This window comes from Phodopus roborovskii, unplaced genomic scaffold, assembly GCF_943737965.1.
Source record: "Phodopus roborovskii unplaced genomic scaffold, PHOROB, whole genome shotgun sequence".
NCBI classification, from domain to species: Eukaryota; Metazoa; Chordata; class Mammalia; order Rodentia; family Cricetidae; genus Phodopus; species Phodopus roborovskii.
The window spans coordinates 50,584-75,296 of record NW_026125169.1 but is presented as its reverse complement, the minus strand read 5'-3'; the positions used below and the strand labels follow the sequence as shown (position 1 = coordinate 75,296).

General features: G+C 34.9%; 2 protein-coding genes and 1 pseudogene across 3 annotated transcripts in view; 2 read left to right on the top strand and 1 right to left on the bottom strand.

Annotated features, from left to right (window-relative positions):
• The window catches only part of LOC127226439 (anoctamin-3-like), a 112,596-nt gene that overhangs the window by 49,960 nt on the left and 37,923 nt on the right, over nt 1–24,713 (bottom strand). Inside the window, exons 9-10 of the mRNA XM_051190476.1 lie at nt 22,235–22,331; nt 14,985–15,045 (exon numbers count right to left, since the gene is read on the bottom strand). Of these exons, the coding sequence (XP_051046433.1) occupies nt 14,985–15,045; nt 22,235–22,331 (158 nt within the window). The remainder of the gene's footprint in view (nt 1–14,984; nt 15,046–22,234; nt 22,332–24,713) is intronic.
• Nucleotides 847–13,641, top strand: LOC127226420 (mucin-15). 2 transcript variants are annotated; one of them, XM_051190441.1, is made up of 4 exons: nt 847–1,067; nt 7,824–8,548; nt 10,241–10,390; nt 13,359–13,639. In XM_051190441.1, exons 2-4 carry the CDS (start codon nt 7,861–7,863, stop codon nt 13,517–13,519), a joined length of 999 nt encoding a protein of 332 aa, XP_051046398.1. In that variant the 5' UTR covers nt 847–1,067; nt 7,824–7,860; the 3' UTR covers nt 13,520–13,639. The 2 variants fall into 2 exon arrangements, with proteins under 2 accessions (XP_051046398.1, XP_051046409.1); XM_051190452.1 differs by lacking the exon at nt 847–1,067 and having other exon boundaries at nt 7,843–8,548; nt 13,359–13,641.
• On the top strand, nt 9,349–9,728 carry LOC127226432 (60S ribosomal protein L30-like; annotated as a pseudogene).

Below are 24,713 nucleotides of genomic sequence, written 5' to 3'. Positions count from 1 at the left end.
AAATCCAACTGTTTGTACAACAGAAACAAAGCATAAGCCTTACATATATTAAACGGGACAGACTAATACCAGTCCCCAAATACTGAAGTGAATAATATTCCACTGTTACATTTCTTCCTTTGATAAGACATGGAAGGAGGTAAAAGGAATCAATCATGAAAAATTGTTACTAACTCAAGTATTTAATTAAGTATGACCCAGGCATACTACAAATCATCTAGCTTCTAACTTGAGAGTAAAAGCAAATAGAACACAGAGTAGAAACTGCTAGATCAAAAAGGCTCCAGGCTCATTCTCACACAAGTCCCAATGATAGAAAATAAACAAGAAACCAAATTTAGTACTGGAGGTTATTTCTAAAGTAACCCTGTACGGTATTCTCAAGGACCTCAATAAACATTCATTGACTTTGTGTGACTTTCTATACTACCAAATTCAGTGCAACTCAGGTAAGTCCCTCACTACTGACCCCTATGAATTTTTCACATTCAGGTTTAAGGTCACAAAGGGCCACTGCAGAAAAGGACTGACGGGTTTGTTTTGTGACGTGAAATAATTTGGGCTAGCATACAGAAGCAGGTGTGGAGCATGACTCACTCATATTTTCTTACCTGCAAAGTGGTAGTCAGCATGTTTCAAGAGTTCTCAAAGCACCAGAGGATACCACCAACCGCCTCCCCCCACCTCAAAAAATAAACAATCCCCCTTTTTGCTATAGTTGTAGAGAACGAACCTATCTCAAAATCTGACGAAGCAACCTATGAAAGCTAGAGGGTTGGACTTTTTTCAGACCTCCGTGAGGTGATATCCTATTGCTTACAGCGGAGAGGCAGGTCAGTCAGGTTCTTGGCTGCTCTATTACACAAGCAAGATACTGCCTGCCAGGCAGCCAGCCAGTGAGCCAGCTAGCCCCACCTAATTTTGTTTCTCTAGCATCTGCCTATGTCCTGCTCAAAGCCACACTGTCACACTTAACCCACCTGCTCTTTCATGTGCTGAGGACTCATTCCAGCTAGGCCAACTTGATATTTGGTTCCCTGTCTATAAACACCTGTTACTTCTGAAAGGTAAGTGTGTGCTTCTTGGGATTCATTTTCTCCCTCCCTCTCTCTTTCTCTCAGTTTCTGTCTCTCTCTCCCTCACCTTTATCAAAAGGAATCACAGTGGCCTCAATCTTTGACAGAACAGTAAAACAAGTAGCCACAGAGACTGGTATAAACAGGCCGTTGTTTCCTTCATGAATTATCTTCTTAGTGGACATTCACACTATTAAATGAGCTCACTTTAGGAAGTACTGCCAATGTGGTTAACCAACTAAACTAGCAAAAGTGTTCAGTGAAAATATTACTTTAAATGTGCGTCTCAACCACAGGGTTTGGTCAAGTCTTAGCAAATTACCAAAATGTTTAAAGTAGAGTTGGTGGCAGGAACACATACTGAGTAGCTTTAAAATATGCATTCAGGCTTAAAGTTTTATTTTTAAGTATAATACATTTTTATGGGTTTTTGGAAAAATTATCTTTACACTAGACAAATTAAAAGCTTCTACACATCCTTTTCAATGGTGTTCTTAACTAAAAAAGTTGAAAACTTTTGTTAATTTTGTTATCTACATGCTAAGTAGACATGTCTGGCATTCTCAGAAATTTCAGAAGGCTAAGTCACTCATACAAGACCTCCTATGGAATGGGAATTTAGATAGGGTTTGTAAATGTCATTTCAGCTTGAGGGATTTTGAACCCTTCTTAAAAGGGATGGTTTCTTGTTGACCCACTTTCTCTTTGATTCATAGAGGCTGTTTCTAAAGACGTGAAATGTGATAGAAGTCTAACCTTCAGAATTTGGATCCAGAATATCTCTTTTGGAGACACTTTCTTTCTAAGCTTTGTAGTCATCCATCTATTTTTTAACAGTTGTGAAATTCATGACTGGACTCCCAAGTTAGTAGGCAAGATGTCATTCTCTTATTTTATTTTTTTATAGATTCATGTATATCTGAGCCTTTTAATGGAGTGATAGCAAAACCTTGGGGAATTTTTCTCAAGGAAAAAATCATTCATTCATACTTTTTTTCTCAAATAAAAGTGAAACAATAATTATAAAGGAAGTTCTCAGGTATAAGTAAAATTTCTGACTTCTCATGCTTCCAATCCTTTATATAATGAGTTTTAGAACATAAATTGCCTATGTTCTTATTAATGTGGCTCTAGAGAACATACTTAATACTAGCCCAAATTGCTAAAGCTACTTAGAATAACACACAAGGACTCAAATTCTTCCTGGGATATTAGCTACATGGCTGACTGAACTTTCATGACAAAACCGAACAAATAAACAAACCCAGATGAATCTTCGACAAGAAACAACCAAAGCAATTGGGCAAAATGGGGCCTGTACCTCTCAGGTATTCACCACAGAGACAGAACATTATATGGGATCTTCCAAATACCTGAACTGATGGCATTATATAAAACTCCTCTCCTGGTTGAATTGAGAATTAATACCATACATTCTCTTGTATGGATTTATAACCAGACAGAGCCAGTGCACCTCCTTATTATGAAAGTATAAATAGTATAATTCAGTTACAAAGGGGAAATTTGGCAGAATAATGATATTATACAATTATGAGCAATCAAAATTAAGCAGAGCAAGAGGGTTCACCTCCATGGATGCTGTCTCCCTCACAGGGGTTTCCAGCCTCTCCACAGAGATGTAGCAATAGGAAGGCACCTTTCAGTGCTAACACTAAAGAAAAGGAATAGGCAGTGTTCAATCTCTCTGTAGAAGAAATATTTAAAAATTGAAATGGACTCTTTTGCAATGAAACTACAAGTATTGTTAAATAAAAAGAACAGTAAAGATTCAATTTCAAGACATTGAGAAACTGTGTTAAGGAATTTTGACTGGCTCAGAATCCTCTTTTCTTTCTGGTCCACATATGACAATTCTGTCCTTAGTTTTTAAAGTTTATGATGATTACACATCTGTTTCTGTTATACTTCCTAAATATCTTTGGATGTTATGCCTCTAGTATTACTCTCACCTGGTGCAAGAAGAGGCAATAAACACAGGAGGAGGAGGGATATGCTACCTAGTTAACTTGATTTTGTTTTCTTTCTCTGAACACTTCATCTTTGAATTTATCCCTTTCTTCCCACTCCACAGGACATCTGGCTGGTAGCCGAACTCAGGCAAACTCAAGCATGATGTTAATAACCCAGCACAATTAATTTCAGCTTAATATGTTACACAAATATACTATATTGTTTAAATGTTTGTAACCTATAAATGGGGAGGGATTCAAAGACAAAAATGAAAGGGGAAAAATAAAAATTTTACCCACTGTCCTCTGTAGGTTTTATATTGTCCTCACAGTATACATTGTTTAATTCAGCCAGGTCCAACTTAACCTGACTCACAACATCCTTGCTTCTGCAAATGCTCACAGCAAAAGTTCTGAATACTGGATGGCTTAGATTTGAGTTTCCTTCTATTCTTTTTAGATGAGCAGTATCTAAGGCATGCTAGTTAAATGGTTACTCTTGAAGCCTGAGAAGAGAAGCAAATTTATCTCCTGACACAAATGTCAGACTTACAGGCCTAAATCAGTCTTTGCAATGCCATGGCCACAGCTGTATTCATGTCTCAATTATCTTTATCTTGTGTTCAGACATAATATCTGTCCCTCTCTTCCTTCATTTTAAACTTTTTCCCAGAAGATAAGTTATAGGTAGTAACAGTGCTTTGGCTTATTTGGGGTGTTGATACTCAAGGTTTTCAGGTTACACTCAAAAGTGAGGTGAAGGAATGAGAGATGCCCTGGGTGGTTCAATGTTACAGGCAAGGTGAAACTGGTGCAATAAAGCTCACTTTGTTGGCTGGTGATACAAGGATTCCCATTACAGGAAGGGAGTAAAAGCTCCAGGCTAGGTTGCTCATGCAAAACTGAAAGAAAGTTAGAACAGCTAAGGGCCTTTACCCTACCTTTGGCAATCATGTTTTTTTTTTTTTTTTAGAAGAAAATAAGGAAAATGCCTAAATAGAGAGAACATAAACTAATTGGCATAAAAACAATAAAAAGAGTGACCAAGTACAATGCCTAAAGTCTAGAGCACAGGCAGCAGATGAAAAGAAAGATAACTATATGTGTTGTGATCTGTAAAGATTTCACTGGAGAAAAACATCTATGAAATGTACATGTAGCTACACCAAGCTAAACTGCATTTAAAATGTACCTACAACACAAGGCATTCACTAAATGGAATATTGACCAGCTATAGGTCTAGGGAAAATGCACTTATGTCTTTTATTTACATGGATCATACAAGAAACCATACATAGAAGTTGTTGGGGTTTTTTTATGTTAAGTGTTGAGAAGCACTTAAGATAGATGAACCTGTGTTTGCAGTGTTTTTAGAATGCTTTAGACTCTTCAACTTAGAAGCTGTGTTTAAAACAATGGTAGGAAGGTCTACACTGATAGCATGAACTAAGTTGTATGTAATGGTCTACAGAGTATGGTTGGCCCTGCATATTCATGGGCTGTGTGTCCATGCATTTATCCAAAGGCAAATTGGAACAGTTCAGAAGAAAGGCTTGCACTGAACATAGGCAGATATTTTCATGTCATTGTTTCTTAAACTGGTTAGCATTTCCACTATCTATTATTCACATTTTGTCAGGTATTCTAAGTATTTTAGAAGCCTTTGAAGTATACAGGAGGAAAGGATTAGGTAATGTGTCAGTATCTGTGACATACTACATAAAAGGCTTTACCAGCTGCAGATTTTCATGCTGTTGGGAGACTCTGAATCCAGTTCCCTACAGTTATTGAGTGACATTAACATTAACTCAAGTATGCCAAGATTTATTCTAACCCTGAATTTGATTCACTAATGTGAGTGCTTGGACACTCCATTGACACTCTTTATTCCTCCACTTAATTATTTGTAGCTCTAACTCATTTACAGTTACAAATCTTGTTCTGTGATTGCTTTGTAAGAATTCAATGGAAAAAAAGTATAAAGTTTCTAACATAATAAGTGTATAACTAATTACATTTTTGATTGTGTTAATAATTTTAGGACTTAAACCACTTATATTAATTATCACCAAAAAAATGGAAATAAAATATAAGGAAATGGAATTACCACAAATGTAAATAGTTCTCTAATCTTGTCTGGAATCAGAGTAAGAGGAGTACACAAGAAACCTTTCAGTGAACAGTACCTTCTTCCCACATGTGTCCATCTGCAATCAGTTGTCTCTTTACAGAGAGTTGTGGCTGTTTTGAACTTTATATATGTAGGATTACACAATATGCCTGAACTTTTAGGCTTTGCATTATGTTGATGATAATCATCCATACTGTTGCATAAACCGGTAAGATGCTAATTTTCAGCATATGAATAGGTTAGGATTTGTTCTTCAATCTGTTACTGGTGTATTTCAGCCAGAAATCATAAGTAATGTGCCCATGAATATTCCTGAATACCTACCTGCTTTATATTTTAAGAAGACTTTTCTTAAGTGATTAGAACGGGAATGAAAGAAGTTATACCACAGTGAAATCTTTGAAATGCAAAACCTCAGTCTGATTTTTAAAAAGCTTTTGATGAAGACAGTATAACAGAATATAACGCAGATTTTTTTTTAACTTGCAACAGATTACTGAGTGGAAGGGGAGTGTAGTAAATACAACAAAGTTATGCTCAGAGGGGTACAGAGGCTCTCTAAAGTCCTTGAAGAACTTCAGGCCAGGCACTGGAGAGATGGCTCAGTGCTTAAAATCACAGACTGGTCTTCCAGTGAATCTGAGTTTGATTCTCAGAACACATATGGCAATTCACAATTGTCTGTAAGTCCAGTTCCACCATACCTGATGTCCTCTTTTGACATCCATGGGTGCCTGACATGCTTTTGCTACACATGCATTCAGGAAACCCTCATGCACATAAAATAAAAATAAATATTTTAAAAACTGGCAGGTAACACTGAACATAAAATTTAGCAATGGGACTTTATTTTCCTGAGTCAAGTTAGGAAAAGTAAAATCCAACTGCAGAGCATTGATTCAGTTCTCAGACTTTATTGTTTGAAGAGACTGCTTGACATGGAGTCTCATATAGTCTATGCTGGACTCGAACTATGTAGTTGAGAATTACCTTGTGCCTCTAATGCTTCTGTACTTCCTCCACATTCCTCCCTACTGCTGGTAATACAGGCATGTCCCAGCTTGCTGGATTTATGCAATGCTGGGGCAGAATGTCAACTTTTTGCATGCTAGGTAAGCACTCTAGCAACTAAGCAATGTTCTCGGCTCCAGGCTAACATTTTTTTAAATATGAAAATCCAGCCAAACTTACTTTATCATTTTGCATTTTGCTTGCCTCTTCTGTTTAATAATTTATATTACTAGCCACCCTGAGCTTCAGGTTCTTCTTCAATGTGAAAAACATAACACAAGCTATTCTTAAGATATCACTGTATCCAGTGCAATGTTACTGTAAATTTTGTAATCTCTGAGATATTGTAGCCATCATTGTTAACATTCTTAATGCTGAGAGTGTTTATTGCAATTTGTCATATTGTGGTTACTCCCACCCATGACATTACTTTTGTTGCCACTTCATAACTATAACTTTGCTACTGTTTAAAATGTAATGTACATGTCTGTGTTTTGGGGAGGGAATTGGGCCACCCTCAAGAAAGGGTCATTTGATCCCCAAAGAAGTCATGACCCAAAGGTTGAGAACTGCTGCATTATAGATATATTGTGATATTTGGTTGATACCAATAGAGGTTGGGATATTAAGTGCTTACTTTAGGCCCAATACTGTTCTGAATGCTTTTTCATATACTATTTATATAGTTTAAAAACAATACTGTAAAAGTGTAGTTATCTTGACAATAATATATTAATAACTTACAAATGACGATTCTATAGGTAATTATGGCACAAACCAGTATTTTAAAATATGTTTGCTCCAAGGGAAAACCCTTATCACCCTTAGGGAATTTGCATATTAAGCAGAATGGTGTGCTTGGGTTAGTGAGGTTACCATCACAGTTTTATTACCTAATAGTTTTTTACATCACATACCCTCAACAATATTCTTTATTGGTTATAGCTCCAGTAATTTAAAAGTAAACATGAATTAAAATGTACTAAGAGAGTGGAAAGATTTCCTTCCTAGATCTAAGAATGGGACATTTAGTGTCTGATCAGTGAAGTCATTTTCACAGTTAGAATTCAAAATAACATCTCTGTAAAGAGGCTGTTTTCTTAAATAGTTTGAAGAAAGCAGACAACTCTGTATATACTATATTTACAATATTTAAACAGTTACTTAGCAGCCTATGTATATGAACATATATAATGAGTATAATTTTTTTCTAGTTGTTTCAAGCTCAGTGATCTTTAAAATAGTATGTAACTTGACAAGGTTGTTCTCTGGCCTTTTGTTAGAAGGAGGGATTATATAGAAAATAGAATTTAAAATTAACTGATTTTGATGATCCCTCCTGGAAGGCATCACCCTCCCTGTGGAGTGGGGGTGGAGTGGGATGAGAGGGGAGTCAGGGAGCATGGAAAAGAGGGAGAGGGAACTGGGATCGATATGTAAAATAAGAAAAAAATAAATATATATAAAAAGAAAAAATAGAAAATAAAATTTAGTGTCACTGGCTTAAATCCATAAGCCATTCAAAACAAACTTTAGGATAAGAAATATATTATTATCTCAACATTATATCTCTCTAAGATCCATAGAAAACTCAGAATGTGCTTAATAATTCAAATGACTCTTACTTTCTTTCAGATTCCTCATACTAAAACCAATACCAAAGAAGGCTGACATGTTGACCTTAGCCCAGATTGCATTTATTTCAATTCTCTTCATTTCATTACCATTTTGGAGCTCTGAGAAACAAAATCCAGGAAGAAATGCAACTCTGTACACCATAGAAGATTTGAAAACAAGGGGAAACAAATCTATTCCTTTCAAAAGAATCACAAATGTAACTTCAGAGAATGAACGTAGTAACGGCTCCAAATCCATGCTGACAGATACCTCTCCTTTGGATCTACCCACAACCTATGAAATAATAAGTTCCACTAGTAGCTGGCCAACAGCTAGATCTACTGAGGGTCCAACACCTACCTCCACATATTCTACCCCTCCCTTGGCTCAAGGCTTTGTTTCCAAGTCACCTTTGAATTCATCTACAGCACATTTGAATCCTTTACATGTCTCAGGACCTTCCAATCCTATACATCCCACATCATCAGGAAACTTTACTTGGTCTCTAGACAATGATACCATGAACATTCCTGACAACATTTCTAGTACAGTCAGCATCCTCCCTCTGCCTCCAATGACCACACCTGTGACCCCTTTGACTATTGAACCTACTGGATGGCTTGCCACAAACAATGATGACTTTGCTGGTTTTACCCCATATCAAGAAAAAACAACTTTACAGCCTACCTTAAAATTCACCAATAATTCAAAACTTTTTTCTGACTCATCAGACACCCAAAAAGGTACATAAAGTAGATTTAATTTTTTTAGGTAAGGCTAAATTTCTAGAGAGCCATTGTAGGGAAATGCAGGCAATTATGGTGGTATGGGGAGGAAACATCAGAGGTTGTGAAGTGGTTCTGGGACTTAACTGAACTCATGGTAGTTATTAGCAAGTGGGAGCATGAAGAGAGAGTACAATGAAGGTGATGATGGTAAGTAAGAATGCTATCCGAGGCATTAGGTAACAATTTCCATTACTTCTTTGGGACAAATCTAACTACAGGTGCTTTCAGGCATATTCTATAAATGAGGTTTAAAATATATGCATGTGAGCTTTGAAACACTGAACAAAATGAATGCTTCTATAGATTATCAGACCACACACAGTGACTGCGGAACAATAACGGAGCAGTGACATTCAAAGAATTACTTAGACAAGCTTACCACAAGGAAAGCATCCTTATCTTTTAGTTTAACATCTAATGAGAATTATATAAACATAACTTTTTTGGACCACAGCATTATTACATAGACATCTATATGATTCCCTAGAGGCTGCATCAAATTTAAAACCAAAAATAGGAAAGATGTCAGAGGCTGTATAATGAATTCTTTATACTTAATGTCCTCAGGGTTAGCTGTATGCTTGGATGCCTGATATTTATTATTTATTATTATTATTTTTAATGAACTCAGTACCTTCTGATGGACTTTCTTAGAGGCTAAATTGATTATAATATATAAACACATAATTGGGGAGTTCCTTCCTTTCTTGCTCCCTGGCCATCTTGGCGGCTGCTCTTGGTGGGGGCTGTCCCGCACCTAAGGCAGGAAGATGGTGGCCACAAAGAAGACGATAAAGTCCCTCGAGTCCATCAACTCTAGGCTCCAGCTTGTTATGAAAAGTGGGAAGTACGTGCTGGGATACAAACAGACTCTCAAGATGATCAGACAGGGCAAAGCGAAGTTGGTTATCCTCGCCAACAACTGCCCGGCTTTGAGGAAATCTGAAATAGAATACTATGCCATGTTGGCTAAAACCAGTGCCACTACAGTGGCAATAACATTGAATTGGGCACAGCATGTGGAAAATACTACAGAGTATGCACACTGGCTATCATTGACCCAGGTGACTCTGATATTATTAGAAGCATGCCAGAACAGACTGGTGAGAAGTAGTAAACCAGAAAAGCCTTCCTTTAATAAAACCACCAGAGCTCTTTAAAAAAAAAACAAAAACAAACAAAAAAAAAAAACACATAATTGGATTGGCATTTCTAGGCTGTTGTCTGCATATGGGGAATTTTTTAACTTCTAATCTAGGCATTTAAAAATAACATGATAACAATATATATGTTTCATATTACAACTTTAACAATCTTATCATTCTTATATCCATTAGAGAGGATATTTAAAATGTTTCTGCTGTCTAAACTCAGTAAATATATATTGTAAATACTGAGCACTTACCCATACCATAGCTCTCTTATCAGAATTGTTAAGTTTGCTTCTATTTATAGTATTTATTTTATTAAAACGAGTTAATTTTCTTAGGAGTGGAATTGAGTATATAGCCTAAGAACAGCTTCATTTGGTATCTATAGCAAATCTTTATATATTGTCTCTTTGCATCTGTATTTTTGCTTATTGAATATGAATAATTATTTTCTTACTTCTGAGCTGTAACCTTTTTTTTTGTTATTTTCTTCTAGGGAATAAAAATACAGGAATAATATTTGGAGCCATTTTAGGGGGAATTCTGGGTGCTTCCCTGCTTAGCCTTGTTGGCTATTTATTGTGTGGACAACGGAAAACAGATTCATTTTCCCATCGGCGACTTTATGATGACAGAAATGAACCAGGTAAAAACAGTTTTCAGACCATCACCCGTGCACAATGGCTTTAGTTAAGTGACAATGCACTGCCTATGAAAGAGTTAGGGTGTTGTATGTTAGAGAAAGACAAGATTCATTTGGAGACTTCTCCTTCACCAAAATAAAAATAATTAGTTATAATAATAATAGTAATAATTTGCATTATCTTTGTGCAACATTTAAAAAACACTTGGAATTTTTGCTCATTTTATTAAAACTTGTTTTATTTTTATTTATTTTTTTAATTTATTTTTTTCTTATTTTACATATCGATCCTAGTCCCCTCTCCCTCCCTCCCTCCCTTTCTCTCTCTCCCTCTCTCCACACCCTCCCATGCGTGTTTTCAGAATCCAAACATATCATTGAAGACAGTGATATGAAATTCTAGAAATATGCGTCTGAACTTTGCATGTAAACGGACCTAGAAAAAATTCATCCCAAGTGAGTTATACAAGAGCATGAAAAACAATTATAAGTTCCTTGATCAACCATGATCAGAAAAGAATCCTCTTGCATCATATGGGAACCAATAGAGACCCACAGGCAGACATTATGCAGAAAGTGAGACATTTTGGAACGCTCAGTCATAGTGGTGTGTCTCTACCAAATGCTTCCCCTCAGGGCTAAGGGAGCCCTATGCAAAAGGTGGGGAAAAGTAAGAGCCAGAGGGGATAGAGAACCCTGCCCCTGCAACCAGTGCTCTCTACATGAACATGATCAGACCTCAAAGATACTGAGGCAGCATGTACCGGGTCTGCATGTCTCTGTTCTAGGCCCTGTTTATATTTTTGGCTTCCAGCTTAGTGTCTTTATGAGATTCCAGAGTATGAGAACAAGTAGGTCTCTGGTTATTGTGCCCATTTTGGGCTTTTTTTCCTGTTTGTTTGTTTTGCCCAAATCCAATGTGTGTTAGTATTTGTTTTATATTATTACATTTTATTTTATTATTATCCCTTGAAAAGAAAACAAACAGTTCTGCTCTCAAACAATAATGTTAATAATAATAATAACAGCAAAAAAAAAAAAAACATAAAAGAAAACAGAAATGTTGCTCTGAAGCACAGTATCTGAAAGCTTCATATGTAGAGAAATAAAGGCATTATACTTTAATTTAGAACTTTCCCACTCATATAATGTTTTTTTATTTTTATTTTTTGTTTTTTAAGTCAACGAGGCTCTAGAGATAGTTTGATGGTTTAAATATTTGCTGCCTAAGCATAACTACAAGAATTCAAATCTCTAGAACCCATGGAAACTTTTGATAAGTCAGCCTGCAGTTTCAGCCCTTGCCAGGTAGAGATGGGATTTCCCTAAACGAGGTGGCTAGTGAGCCTAGTCTTATTGGGAGGAACTGTGTTCACCTGAGGGACCATGTCTCCATGTGTGACATGCAGGTCGCTTGAAACTCCTGACATCATCTTCCAGTCTCCACATGCATTTATGCACACATGTAGACATGCATAAGTACATGTCATACACACACACACACACACACATACATACACACACTCACATGCACATGTACACAAGATTTAAAAGGTAGTAATAATATCTGTAATTAATATAGATACACTAAATAAAACAGAGTGTTTTATCACCATAGACATTTCACTCCTGTTTTCTGGCATGTACAAAGATTTCTGCCACCAATGCAAATAGTTACCTGACTCTAATGAGTCTACTGGTGAAGTCTCATTAAATTCTCATGAGTTCAGTTTATCATTGATATATTACACACACTGAAAATCAAATCCATTAACTGTAAGTTCAGAAGAATTCTGTTTGTAGGTTTCAACTAATCCATATAAAAAAAGTGACATGTTTCAAAGTTCAAGAGAGGATTTTTAAGTTTTCAAATACATGATTTTCAATAAGAATTTTGTCTTATGTACATAATATAAAAATCATTCTGTCAGGTTTTCCATTTTAAGTAGTTGTGACTGATGCCTAGAGCAACAGCAAGTCAACAAAGAGACCTTTTTTGATCTCCTCCATATAGTTTAGGAGACCTCTTCAAAGACCCAGAGTTCCCAGGAGACTAGTTTGCAAACAGATGGCTTAATAAATAGTCAGGCAGCATAATACTTATAGGAATAATTAGATCACTTATCTAATTAGTAATTAGTCCCTGCTTACAGTACTTTAAGATATCCAGTACATAGCAGGTATTCTCTGAAAAACATACTCAAGATCATTAAGAAAGTATTTCACTTTCCTGAAAATGAAACAAAAATCTCCTGATTCATCTATCAGTGTCCTGAGCGATACTTAGATCTGTCAGATAAGAAGGAAACATACTTTTATAAGTTTCTTTATTTCTTTGACAGGGTTGACTATCAAGGTTTCATGATAATCAGTAAATAGTAATGTTTTATTAAATGTCCTAACTTAAAAAATAATTTTTGTAACTATCTTATTGAGTTCTTTGTATATCTTTGAAATCAGCTGTCTGTCAGATGTAGGGTTGGTCATTTCTAAAGTGTTGAAAAGTCACTGTATCCTTATCTGATGAGTGAAATTATAAACGTTTCCTGAATATTTGTTTTTGCTTCTTGTGATATCCTTAAAATAAATTCAATTTCTCTAAAAAAATAATTTTTGTACCAGACATTGAAACCACAAAATTCAAATCAATCAGTTATATTTATATTTTCATGTATAAGGTATTAGTGTGCTTTGTTGATAAGCTTTGCTTTTCTTATTTTCTTAATTTTGTGTCTAATTTAGAATTTTAGAAATGCCACTGTTTTCTTATGCATGGAATAAATGTGGCATGCAAATTCTACTTATCTAACATTTCAGAAGTAATGTCTGAGAAGTGCACATAGAAGATGTATCTGTTCATCACCTAGAAGAGTTCCTATAGTTTGATAATGTAATCAGGTGGCTGAGCATTCATCATTGAGATTACCACATAAAACTACTCTGTTGATTTTACTGTTTTTTTTTTTTTCAGTTCTGCGATTAGACAATGCACCAGAACCTTATGATGTCAATTTTGGAAATTCTAGTTATTACAACTCAGCTGTGAGTGATTCATCCATGCCAGAAGGTGGAGAAAGTGTGCATGATGGCATTCCCATGGATGATATACCTCCACTTCGAACCTCAATATAACACTAGGAGAAAAATGGCTGCAGAGGACGATAGTTCACCTCCATCTTGACCTTTTAGTAAATTCACTTTTCAAGAAGTTTGGCAAATCATTGCTGTGCTACCTGCGCAGGGAGAGCTGCAAAAAGCAGGAGCTGTGCAGCTGAAACAGCATGACCATCACCCAAAAGCTTTCTGTTCTTACAGTCTTCAGCTGGGCTGAAGTGTGCATTATATAATCATGCTTTGTATTCTGGTTTGTTTCTCTGGGAAAACTTTGTGGAGTAAGGCAAAAATAATATGCATCACCATGGTAACACTGACTGATAACTTAATAATAACCATTCTCCATGCAAAATCTGGGGAACAAACCTATTTTCTTTCAATATTTTGTATTTAAACAAGAAACTGGAGTTAACTCTTCACTCCTCTTGTCTGCAATTCAGGATCACAAAACAACCATTTTCTTGGGGCATGATTTGGATGGTAATTTTTTTGTTTGTTTGTTTCAAATTCAGAAATATGATGTGATATGGTAGATTTTCTTTTTATTCTTAGTAATTAAGACAATAAGAATGAAAGCCTTATCATATTCTAATACATTTCAATTTTCTACAACAGCACACACATACACACGGCCATTCTCTTCAGTTGGCCAGTTTCAATGAATGCATTCAGCAAAGCCAGCAAGAAAACTGACTCTAGCCAGGAAAATGATACCTTCCCTAAAAGTTCTCAAAGTCCTTACTGCAATTCCAACTTGCATGAGTACACATCAGGTTTCAGTTAATTACACACCTTAGAATCTCAATGAGTAATATGAGTAAAAGGCTAAAGAATATACTCACATATAATTAGTATGATTTTAACTTGCTGGCTTGAAATAGAATTTGCAACACATTACATTTTTGTTCAGTCAAGTATGAATCAGTTCATCCTCTAAAGGTATGAAGCACAGGGCAAAACAAGTAAAAGCCAGGGGGTGGTGGCACAAACCTTTAATCCCAGTACTCGGGAGGCAGAGGCAGGTGGACCTCTTAAGTTCACGGCCAGCCTGGTCTACAAAGCTACACAGAGAAACCCTGTCTTGAAAAACAAAAAACAAAACAAAACAAACAAACAAACAAAAAACCAAGTAAAATTATCAAGCAAACTCATTGCCATTGTTTGTACCAGTAATAATACAAGGAACTTAATTTTGGTTTTAGTTTGTTTTTTATTAATACCCATCTTTGACAGTCTAAGCCTCAGAGATTAGAGGATTAAATAAGAGTTAAACTCTAATGAGTAAATATATGAAGAGGGAAAACAAACAAGTACCATCTTAGAGATTTTCTTGTTGAGAAAATATGTGGTGTGATTGGCACATGTGGTGTGTGCTTATGTGTGCATGTGTGCATGCATGCTTGAGTGTAGGCATGTGTATGTAGCACTGAGATATAGTTGGAATGTCAGAGTTGAAAAATGAGTAATGAAAGAAAATACTTACCCCATATTGCCATAAAAATAGCAAAGAAGACTGTCCCTCCATTATCAAACAAGTATGTTACCTTAATAGAAAAAATAGAAACATTAATTATACTAATTAATGATGGTACTAAAATAGAATAGAAGATATTTCTTGCATCAGGTACCATAATTTCTTCCCAGATTCTATCACAACATTGTGTAGTCTATTAATCTTTTGACCTGGGATCTTCATCAGTTCCCCAATAGTTTATGTGATTTCTTCATGGGAAGAGATGAGGAAACAACAGATTTTTCTTCTCTCTTCCCTCTAATTCCTTTGTACCCCAACTTCATTCTGGCTTTTACGTGTTTCTAGATCCCCAAAGAAGCCATTCATTTTATGCCATAGTCAAACACATTAATACTGTGAAACGCAAAAAGTTAGTGTCTAAGTTAAAGATTATATGGTTTGTTTCCTGTCAGCAAGTTTCCAGAATGGGGAAGTTATAGAACAAAGAGAAGAGGTAGTAAGCATGTTTCTTTAGTTGAATGCTGTCACAGTGCTATTCCTTTCATGTTTTCCAAATGTGCCATGGGTCCAGTAGTGATATACTCCTTGTAAAGAGTTCCTTCTTAAGTTGTTTTAAGAAGTTTTTCATGAATAATTAAGCACATTTTAATCAGCTATTACTCAATTAAAGCTTGATAAAATATGTAAAGTTATTCAATGTTATAGAATATAATTTTCAGGATTGCAAGGACTAATTGATTTTAATAAAATTCTGATGTAATAAAATCCAGTTTGCTGGTGCTTCTTTTAATTTGCACAACACTTTCCCCAGAAATTAGTGAAATTAAATATTTGGCATGTAAATAAAAACCACATAAATAACAACAGTCTTCTGAATATCTGTGGAAGATATATTGCAAAGTATTCCAGAACTTCAGACTGTGCTAAACCCTGCTTGCTAAAGCTTAATGTATAAGTCTGTCACAATAAGAACACAATAGTAGCCAAAGATAGGATAGAGCAAATATAACAACATACAATAAGTCAGTTGTGAATGTGGACTTCCTCACATGTACAAAACTTAATAATACTATACTCACACTCTTCTTGTAGAAATAATGTGAGATAGTATGTCTACATGCTCAGATGAATTGAGGTGAGTGAAAGTGGCATTGTGAGGTTGCATGAGTCTAGATTTACTTAGTCACAAATACTCTGATACTAAGAACATAGGACTTTTACCCAAGGGTTATTGTATAGCTAGCAGATGGGTAGCATATACTACAAGGATATGCAAAGAGATGATTCATGTGCCAGGTAGAATAGAATGGAATGGAGTCTAAAACCTATGAATAATTTAATACTGGATTTTTATTTAATGTTTGCAAAGTTCACTTTACCAAGGTTAAATAAAATCACAGAAAATGAAACTGTGAATATGAAGGCTATTGTACACAGGAAAATGAGCATTATCCCCCAAAGAAGATAAGGCAAATTATGAGTTAAACATCATTCTTATAAGAGAAGTTGGGGTAGAATGGCATCCACCTTGATTAGTCTATAGTCAAGAAGGCTCCTAATGAGGACATTACGATAATACTGATGTAGATTTCAATTGTAGCCTTTTAAAAACATTATGAACAATGCTTAGCTTGGTGATGGAGGACTTGTCTAGAATGCACAGGAAAGTGTCTTATCCTGCAGCACAGCACAGAAAAAAAAACAAAACAAACAAAAAAAAAAAAAAACAAAAAACAAAACACCAAAGAGAAGCCTTGGGGACTGGGTGTAAGTACAAAGTTTTCTTAGTTAAGGCTGGAGATTTCTAAAATTATTATGTATTGCTTTTCAGAATAATCACTATGGATAGCAGAGACAAGTATCATAGAAAAATTCCCCCACAGAGAGCATAAAATTACACACATCAGGGGAAGCAGAGAGACCTGAGCTGTTTTAGTAGTTGAACAGCTGTCTGTCTCCCTCTTTAAACAAACAGTACAGGAACAGCCTCTCAGAGTGCTACAGAGTCTTTACATATGCGGACTTAAAGGTCACCAAGAAATGGAAGGGTTCCTCTTGCTTCAGACACAGCCATGCTTTTAGAAAACTGGAAGTAAAAGGCCACAGTTAACAACAACAAAAACATGCTTAGTGAATGTGATTGCTTATAGTTTATGCAGTGTTCACTTTAAAATGGTTTCCATTATCTTTTAAAAAGTTCACCAAAAAACCCTCAGGCACATTTGAGCTCAAACTTGGTCATTAGCAGTTTAGAAACATAATTAGTTAACTAAGGTGGGTATATGTAATATTTATATAATATATATTTTCATTGTGAATTATATACATGTAACAGGAGATAGAACTAAAATAAGAACCAAGGAAGATTTCAAAATGTGCAGGAGTATAATGATGTCAAAATAATTTTCTTAGATTTACAACTTGTTTACACATCAAAGGTATCAGGATATTGGAGATCACAGAGATAAGTAATTAGCCTGTGTCTATAATCCACTTACTGATTACTTTTTGATACTGACAGAAAAAAAATGCTGAGTTAAAATGGGGAATGAGAGAGAGAGAGAGAGAGAGAGAGAGAGACAGAGAGAGAGAGAGAGAGAGAGAGCAACTGAACACACTGTGGTTTGGTCAAGATTACATCTGAGGTAATTGGAAGGAAAAATATGAGCTTTGACCTTTCTAACAGGAAAGAACATTTGCTACTTCAAAGAAAATATCAAGTTTAATTTTCAAAAAATATTTCAGACTTTTCTAAAAACAATGGATGTTTGCTCTTCCTAAGAATACATATTTTCAATGATTTGTTTTATTCAAATCAAGTTCTATTCAGATTTACGAACAACCATTTAATTTTACATTGTTGATGAGCACAGAGTAAAGTTAGAAGGGGGTTCTGTACTGGCCTAACAGTACAAATTCCCCATGGTAGTTAATGTCTGATTTTGCCTTGAACATTGAGCACTGTTAGTCGTTGATGAATGCTGGTATTATTTAAGCACATCCCCTTCCTGTGATATTGGAAACTTGAGTTTATGTCTCATTTGCTATGGCTAGTAAGTCTCTTCTAATACTTCTTAGAAAGTTTGGAACTTCATGATGTTCGGACAGTGACACACTCACAAAATCTCATCTATAACAAATGCGCAGGGATCTACTGAGCTAATCCAATCCTGTAGGCCAGGCTACCACTGTTGGCATGCTCCTAAGGGGATTGGAATTTGGTCTGAGATGCAATTATTTCTCACTTTAAATCCTCAACTCTTGGGTAGCAGATATAATGCATAATGGTCTATATTCAATATACCTAGATGAAATGTACTCAAATTGTGTAAATTTTGGTTTAGTGCTCCCCTACACAGTTGTCTTTAAATGTGTGCCTCAGAACCATATCTCCACATGGATCTGCTCAACAGTTATATTTCCATGTGTTATCCATTGATTAAGTGATTCTAAATACCCAAAATCTTGAGCTCTGTAGTATTCTTCTTAAACAAATGTCCTCTGCAATTTTGGTGGATGATCTGGCAGACTCTTTCTTGAAATTTCTTAAAGGAAGAGCCTACTGTATCTCCTATTTCTGTAGTAGTTTTATAATCAGTATATAGCTAGAGTCACATATAAGTACTGAATAATTGTTTTCTAAAGAAATGAACTTTAATAATCAAAGTAAAAATTATGGATGAGCTTAGCTTAAAGCATTGAGTTGCTTTCACAACTACATGCAATATTGAGTGCCTCTCTTTAATATTTAACCTTCAGGAAAAATCATAGAATCACATGAATTGATAGTGCAGTATTTTGTTTTTAAATGGTTGCACAAATATAACTAAATTACTTAGTTAAATATTATTTTTAATATGCACATAGGTTTATTTGAAATATGGTGGTATATACCTATAATTCTGACACTTAGGCTGAGGCAGGAGTTTCATAAATTAAAGGCCAACTTCAGCTACATAGATCCTGTCTCAAAAAAATTAAAAAAATAATTTTTCTCTCTGAGGTCCAAATTTTGCAGAGCAACAAGCTGTAAAGTATCTATCATTGTCATGTGATATTTTAATTCACATAGTTTTTATTGCTAAAATCAAAGTAGGCAGGCAACTTAAGGAAATAATATATATATATATATATATATATATATATACATACATTGTCTGTGTATGTATATATGATAAAAGTAATTTTTACATACAAACACATATGCATTTCAAAATAATATGTGGTAGTGTTTAATTTCTTCTCCCTAGTCTCAGGAATTAATAGACTCCTAACGGAACTGAAGTGACAGCTCATATTGTCTTGTGGCTAGTAATATAAATCTAGAGTTGTTAGCACATAAATGAGGATTCATTTTCCTCCATCAAATATAGAGGGAAAGTGATATCTAAAGATGTAAAACAAGTAGTTATATGTAATCTTGTATAGAGAAATGTAGCACCTAGAAAACTTCATACAATTTGTACTTATTTCTTGTGCTTTTTATGAGGCAATATTTTCTACTGATTTCTGCATAAATTCTCAAACAACTCTTGAAGTATGTATGTCTTTATGTGTATCTTCCTTATTCTTATTGACTTTTGCAAAAGCCCCCCCGTTTTAAACATTCTTGGACAGATTCTCTGCTTTTTAACTCTGATACGTACAGATAATTTTGTCTTTAGTGTTCATGTCTTCCCATTATTGGATTTAAAAAAAATTAGAAGTAACATAAGTAACATATATCTAGACCTTTGTTATCTGTAAGGCTATTAATTTTGGAACATCTTAGCAGTTCATAACTTTATAACAGAGTGACTTGTATATATTCATATCTATCTATCTATCATCTATCTAACTTTATTGTATCTACTTGTGTCATCTATATGTGCTACACTAGAATTATTAAAAAAAGTGATGTGAAAATACAGCTACTAAACAGGATATTCATATCTAAGTCTGTATCATCTTTGTTGGACCTTCCCAGAGAACTCAAAAGTAAGCATGTTTTTAAAGTAAACATATGAATTTCCTTAAATCTTAGTTATTCAAGATAAAAAGTAGCTAACTTTTCTAAGTTTTTGGTTTGTGATAAAGTGATTAGTTATTGATATTGCATTGGACCTTGTGAAAATTAATTGTTATAGGGAACTCTACTTTTATACAAGATGGACCAACAAGGATCAATTTTACACCTATGTCTGAAACAACCAAAACAGTATAAAGGAGGCACAGCAACAGGAGAGGTGGGAAAGAAATAAGGAATTATCATTACTTGAGATTACCATTCTAAAAGAGTTCCAGGCATATAAAGAACTATGAAAATTAAAATGTTTCAATTAAATAATTTGGTGAAAACTATGCATCAAGTGTGCATGTATATAAGGAAACTACCAAAGGTCAAAGACAGAACCAAGAATGGACCAAAGTTCCCCAAGCATGTACTCTCATAAGCCATTCTAGAGTTTCTCATCATTCCTGGTACCTTAGTAGGGTACACAGGAAAGTCTTGCTTTTGTTGTAGAAGCAACAATATCTAGACAGAGCACAACAGTAGTCCAAGGTGACTATTTTGAAAGAAAAAAAGGCCCCTTCCAGACATCAAATGATTTTTAACTAACTAAACCATAATGACATGCTTCTAGACATCTACCAGAGTCTTTACAATTACAAAGATTGACACACTGATGCTAGATGTGTGGGAAACAACTCTTGGACATGACTGCAAAAGATGTGGTACATACTATAGTTTAACCAATTTGGATAATGGTGGGTGAGCCGTTTTTCAAAAGGTCATCATGTACATAGTTTGACTACTTACTTTTAAGGTAATGGGTGAAAATGTAATCTGACTCTAATGTTTCAAGTTGGGACCTTTGAGAAGTGATTAATAATATACAAATCACCAGTGGAGTCCAGTCATTGAGAAAGAATTCGTGATTATGTAAAAATGAAAGTGACCAAACAAAATCTCACCCTGCCAGTCTCACCTTGGGCCTCTCCTCTGCATTACACTGGGGCTCTGTCAGCAAGAAAACCTTTACTAGGTGATACCCTGAAATATGCTACCTCAATAATAATGAATTAAAATAACCTCTTTTCTTATATAGGTGACTTGCATCAGGCAAATCATTGTAATATATACACTGGACTAATACAGAAGTTAACAATAAAGCTATCATCTAACCTGAATATTCTATTTCTAGATAATGACCAAAGAGAAATTAAAACTGTCAGCCATAAGACTGGGAAATGAGTACTTTTAGGAGCTGTAATTAAAATGGGAAATGCTTTAATATGTAAGCAAATAACAAGCATTGATATAGAGAAAATGGAACAGTATTCAACAACAATGTGAATGTTCTGCTGCTAAATGTTACATTTTAAGATGAATTTCAAAACTGTAACAGTGTACAAGAGAAGTTATAAAAAATCATACCATTTAATGTCATACATATAGACATCAAGAAACATGCATGCTTATTGTTAGTTAATGACTCATTATAATTGGTTACCTAAACAGAGGAGAGGGTAAGAAGGTATGTAGAAGCTTTTGGAGGTGACACATATGTTCATTATCTCCACTGTCATTATGTGTTTCACAGGTACATATGCATTAAGAAAATGTACTGACTTTTACTTTTCAAGTGGATCTAGTCTAGTTTATTACATGCTAATTTTTCTCCCGTAGAACTTTTTGAAAATAAAAACTGATAAAACAGGTATTCTTTATATTTGTATGAATATTGTGTTTACCTAGGAACTTTTAGAAATGTTGGAATGTGATGGCATCTAGCTTTTAACCTACAGATTCCTATTTAATAGCTCTGGGATGAAGCTTGCTGTCCAGGAGTTTAAAAGTCCTTCAGGTTATCCTGATAGATAGTGGTGTGGGACTTTGGGAAATGACATTTCATGTCCTCTGTGTAGCTAAAAGTATTTTAACTTAATAAATTCATGAAAGATAGAAATTGAATCATCGCCAAGGAAATAATTACTCTCATAAAATGAATCAGATGCAATGTCAAGTGGAGGTTTGTATCTAAGGTGTCAGTTACCAGTTATAATAACACAAGAAGAAAAAGATTAAAATAAAATATATTCTCTTTTTAATTTCAACAGACTGGTTTTCTTTTTCAGTTGTCAATAACTCTAATGATTGAGGAAGATTTTAGAGATAATTAATTTTTGCAGAAAAGCTATTTCCTGGGAATCTTTTTACTATCCAAGTGTTCCAAACACTGGAGTTCATGGTAGGGACTGATTAGGCCCACACTCACCTTGGCATAGATGCAGCTGTCATTGAGTCTCTGCAATGAACAATTCTTGTCACACAGAGGGCACATGAAGACTTCAGTGGCTTTACAAATTTCTTGGCTTGAAAAATTAAAGGAGAAAGTGTGAACCACTATCTTAGCCCTGCAGAACACACTACTTTGAACAGCAATGCAGAGAGGAACATGAGGGAATAGGAAACAATCAGGATAGAGTTAGACTATGGCTTGCTTCTATGTCAATATTTTATGATATTTGTGATAGAGAGCTTCTTATTTGTTTCTTTAATTGAAAAAAACTCTGACAAATAATATAATAACAACAGGTCATACATTTACTTTTATAATACTTTATTTTAAATAAAGGTGTTTTAATCTATGATCTCTCATGGCATACACAATTATCTTAGGCAGTAATCTCTGGAGTATTTATCAACCTCACCATTTTAGAATGGACTAATCTAGAGACATACCTGACTGTTCTGATTTCTCAAGTAGAGTGATCTGATAATCCATAACATAGACATCAATATACAATCTTATGAAGAATGTTTTCTAAGAACTTAAGGTGTGTGTGTGTGTGTGTGTGTGTGGTGTGAAATTTCTTGACCGCTCTGTCAGGATAGCATAGCATTGTCTCCATGTAAATATATTTTCAATGAGGATGCAATTTTATGAAAGTATCACTTCCATTTTATGCCTACTGCCTTTAAATATTCCAGTGTATATTATAAATAGCTTTGTGATAAGAGTGAGGAATCATTAACAATTTCCTGATAGCTTTATTTATTCAGAGTTCACAACCATCTCATTTTAGGATTTTTGTGCCTTTATGTGACACCCATGGTCATTTTTCACTTTGTATTACCCTAGTAAAATGTTTTTGAAATAACATCAGTTTTAAAATGTTGAAATGAAATTAAACCCTTTAGAAAACACTTTTTGAAAAGCAATTATTAATTTAAATTTAATTGGCAAAATTTGCAGCAAGATTTGATTCTTTTAAAAAATACATCGAGTAAACACCAAAAAAAACTGTGTATTTGAATATGAAATTTTAGCCCCAATTCAAAGTGAGAATATATAGTATACAATGATATGACGTAAGCAATGATGCTTCAGGCAAGAGGAGCTGATTCCCCTTAAACTGCTTACTTTTCACCTATCTAAGGTAATGCCAATTATCTCTGCTTAGCACTGGAAGTATAAACATAAAAAAAGGTAATGCTCAAGGTCACAGTGCTAAGAAGGGTACCTCAGGGACATGAAGAATTTGCCTATTATAGATCTAGTTTCTCAATAATTATAACATAATTGAAACTGAATCAAATTCATTTCAGATTCTATTATGATGGATTAATGCAATTAGGATGTTTACATACAGAAGGAAATCATAAAATACACATATTTAAACACCAAAAGGAAGAGAATACAGTATCTTCTCTTAGCAATCCCAAAAATTTCAGAAGAAAAATTTACATACATTTTGAAGAAAATTTAAGCTACTATATTTTATTTACGTGTGTGTGTGTGTGTGTGTGTGTGTGTGTGTGTGTGTGTGTGCTTGTGTGTGTGTGTGTGTGTGAAGCATGCCAAAGGGTGTTTTTTGCAGTCAGAGGACACCTTGAAGGAGTTAGTTCTCGTCTATGTAGTGTGGGTTCCAGGCACCAAACTCAGGTGTCTGGGCTTGGCTGCCTTTACACAAAAAGCCCTTTCACCAGATATAAGAAATAATAATTTATGGACAATTTTGCCCCCTCTGAAACAGGGAATTTGCATAGCATTAATTTATTTTACTTAGCACACAGAAGGAAGGAAAATTCTCCTCGTGAATTTGCTGTTTCTTTTCCAGAGCTTGATAATACATTGTCACTGAAATTGTGGCTTACTTTATTTTTGTACCTGTACTAAATTTGCATAGTAAAGACTGATTACAAAGAAATAATGACTACTACCAACTTAAAAAGGAGCAATGTACAGTCCATTTGGAGTAAGTGTTTGGACCTACCCCTCTGGTGCTCTAATACTCCTAGTATAGTGGTTCTCAACCTGTGGGTTGCAAGCCCTTTGGCAAACCTGTATCTCAAAATTACATTATCCAGTAGCAAAAATAGAGTGAAGAAGAAGCAACAAAATATTTTTGTGGTTAGGGGTCACCAAAACATGAGGAACTGTATTAAAGGGTTGCAGCATTAGGAAGATTGAGAACCACTATTAGAGATTCAGCTCACATTATAAGCAGAGGGCAGGAAATACCTGCTGGATGATAAACACATTGTAGCATACAGGTGAACACAGACAAAGGAAAACAGATTAGACATGGTAGCATGAACAAAGCATCTGTTTTAGAATCATATGTAAACATCAAGCAACTGTAAATCAAGACCACCAATCAATGAAGACTGAATTTTATTCTTTTTATTGAGGGTTTGAGGAGGTTGCTAGGGATTGAACACAGGGCCTTCCTTGGTCACATAAATTGAGT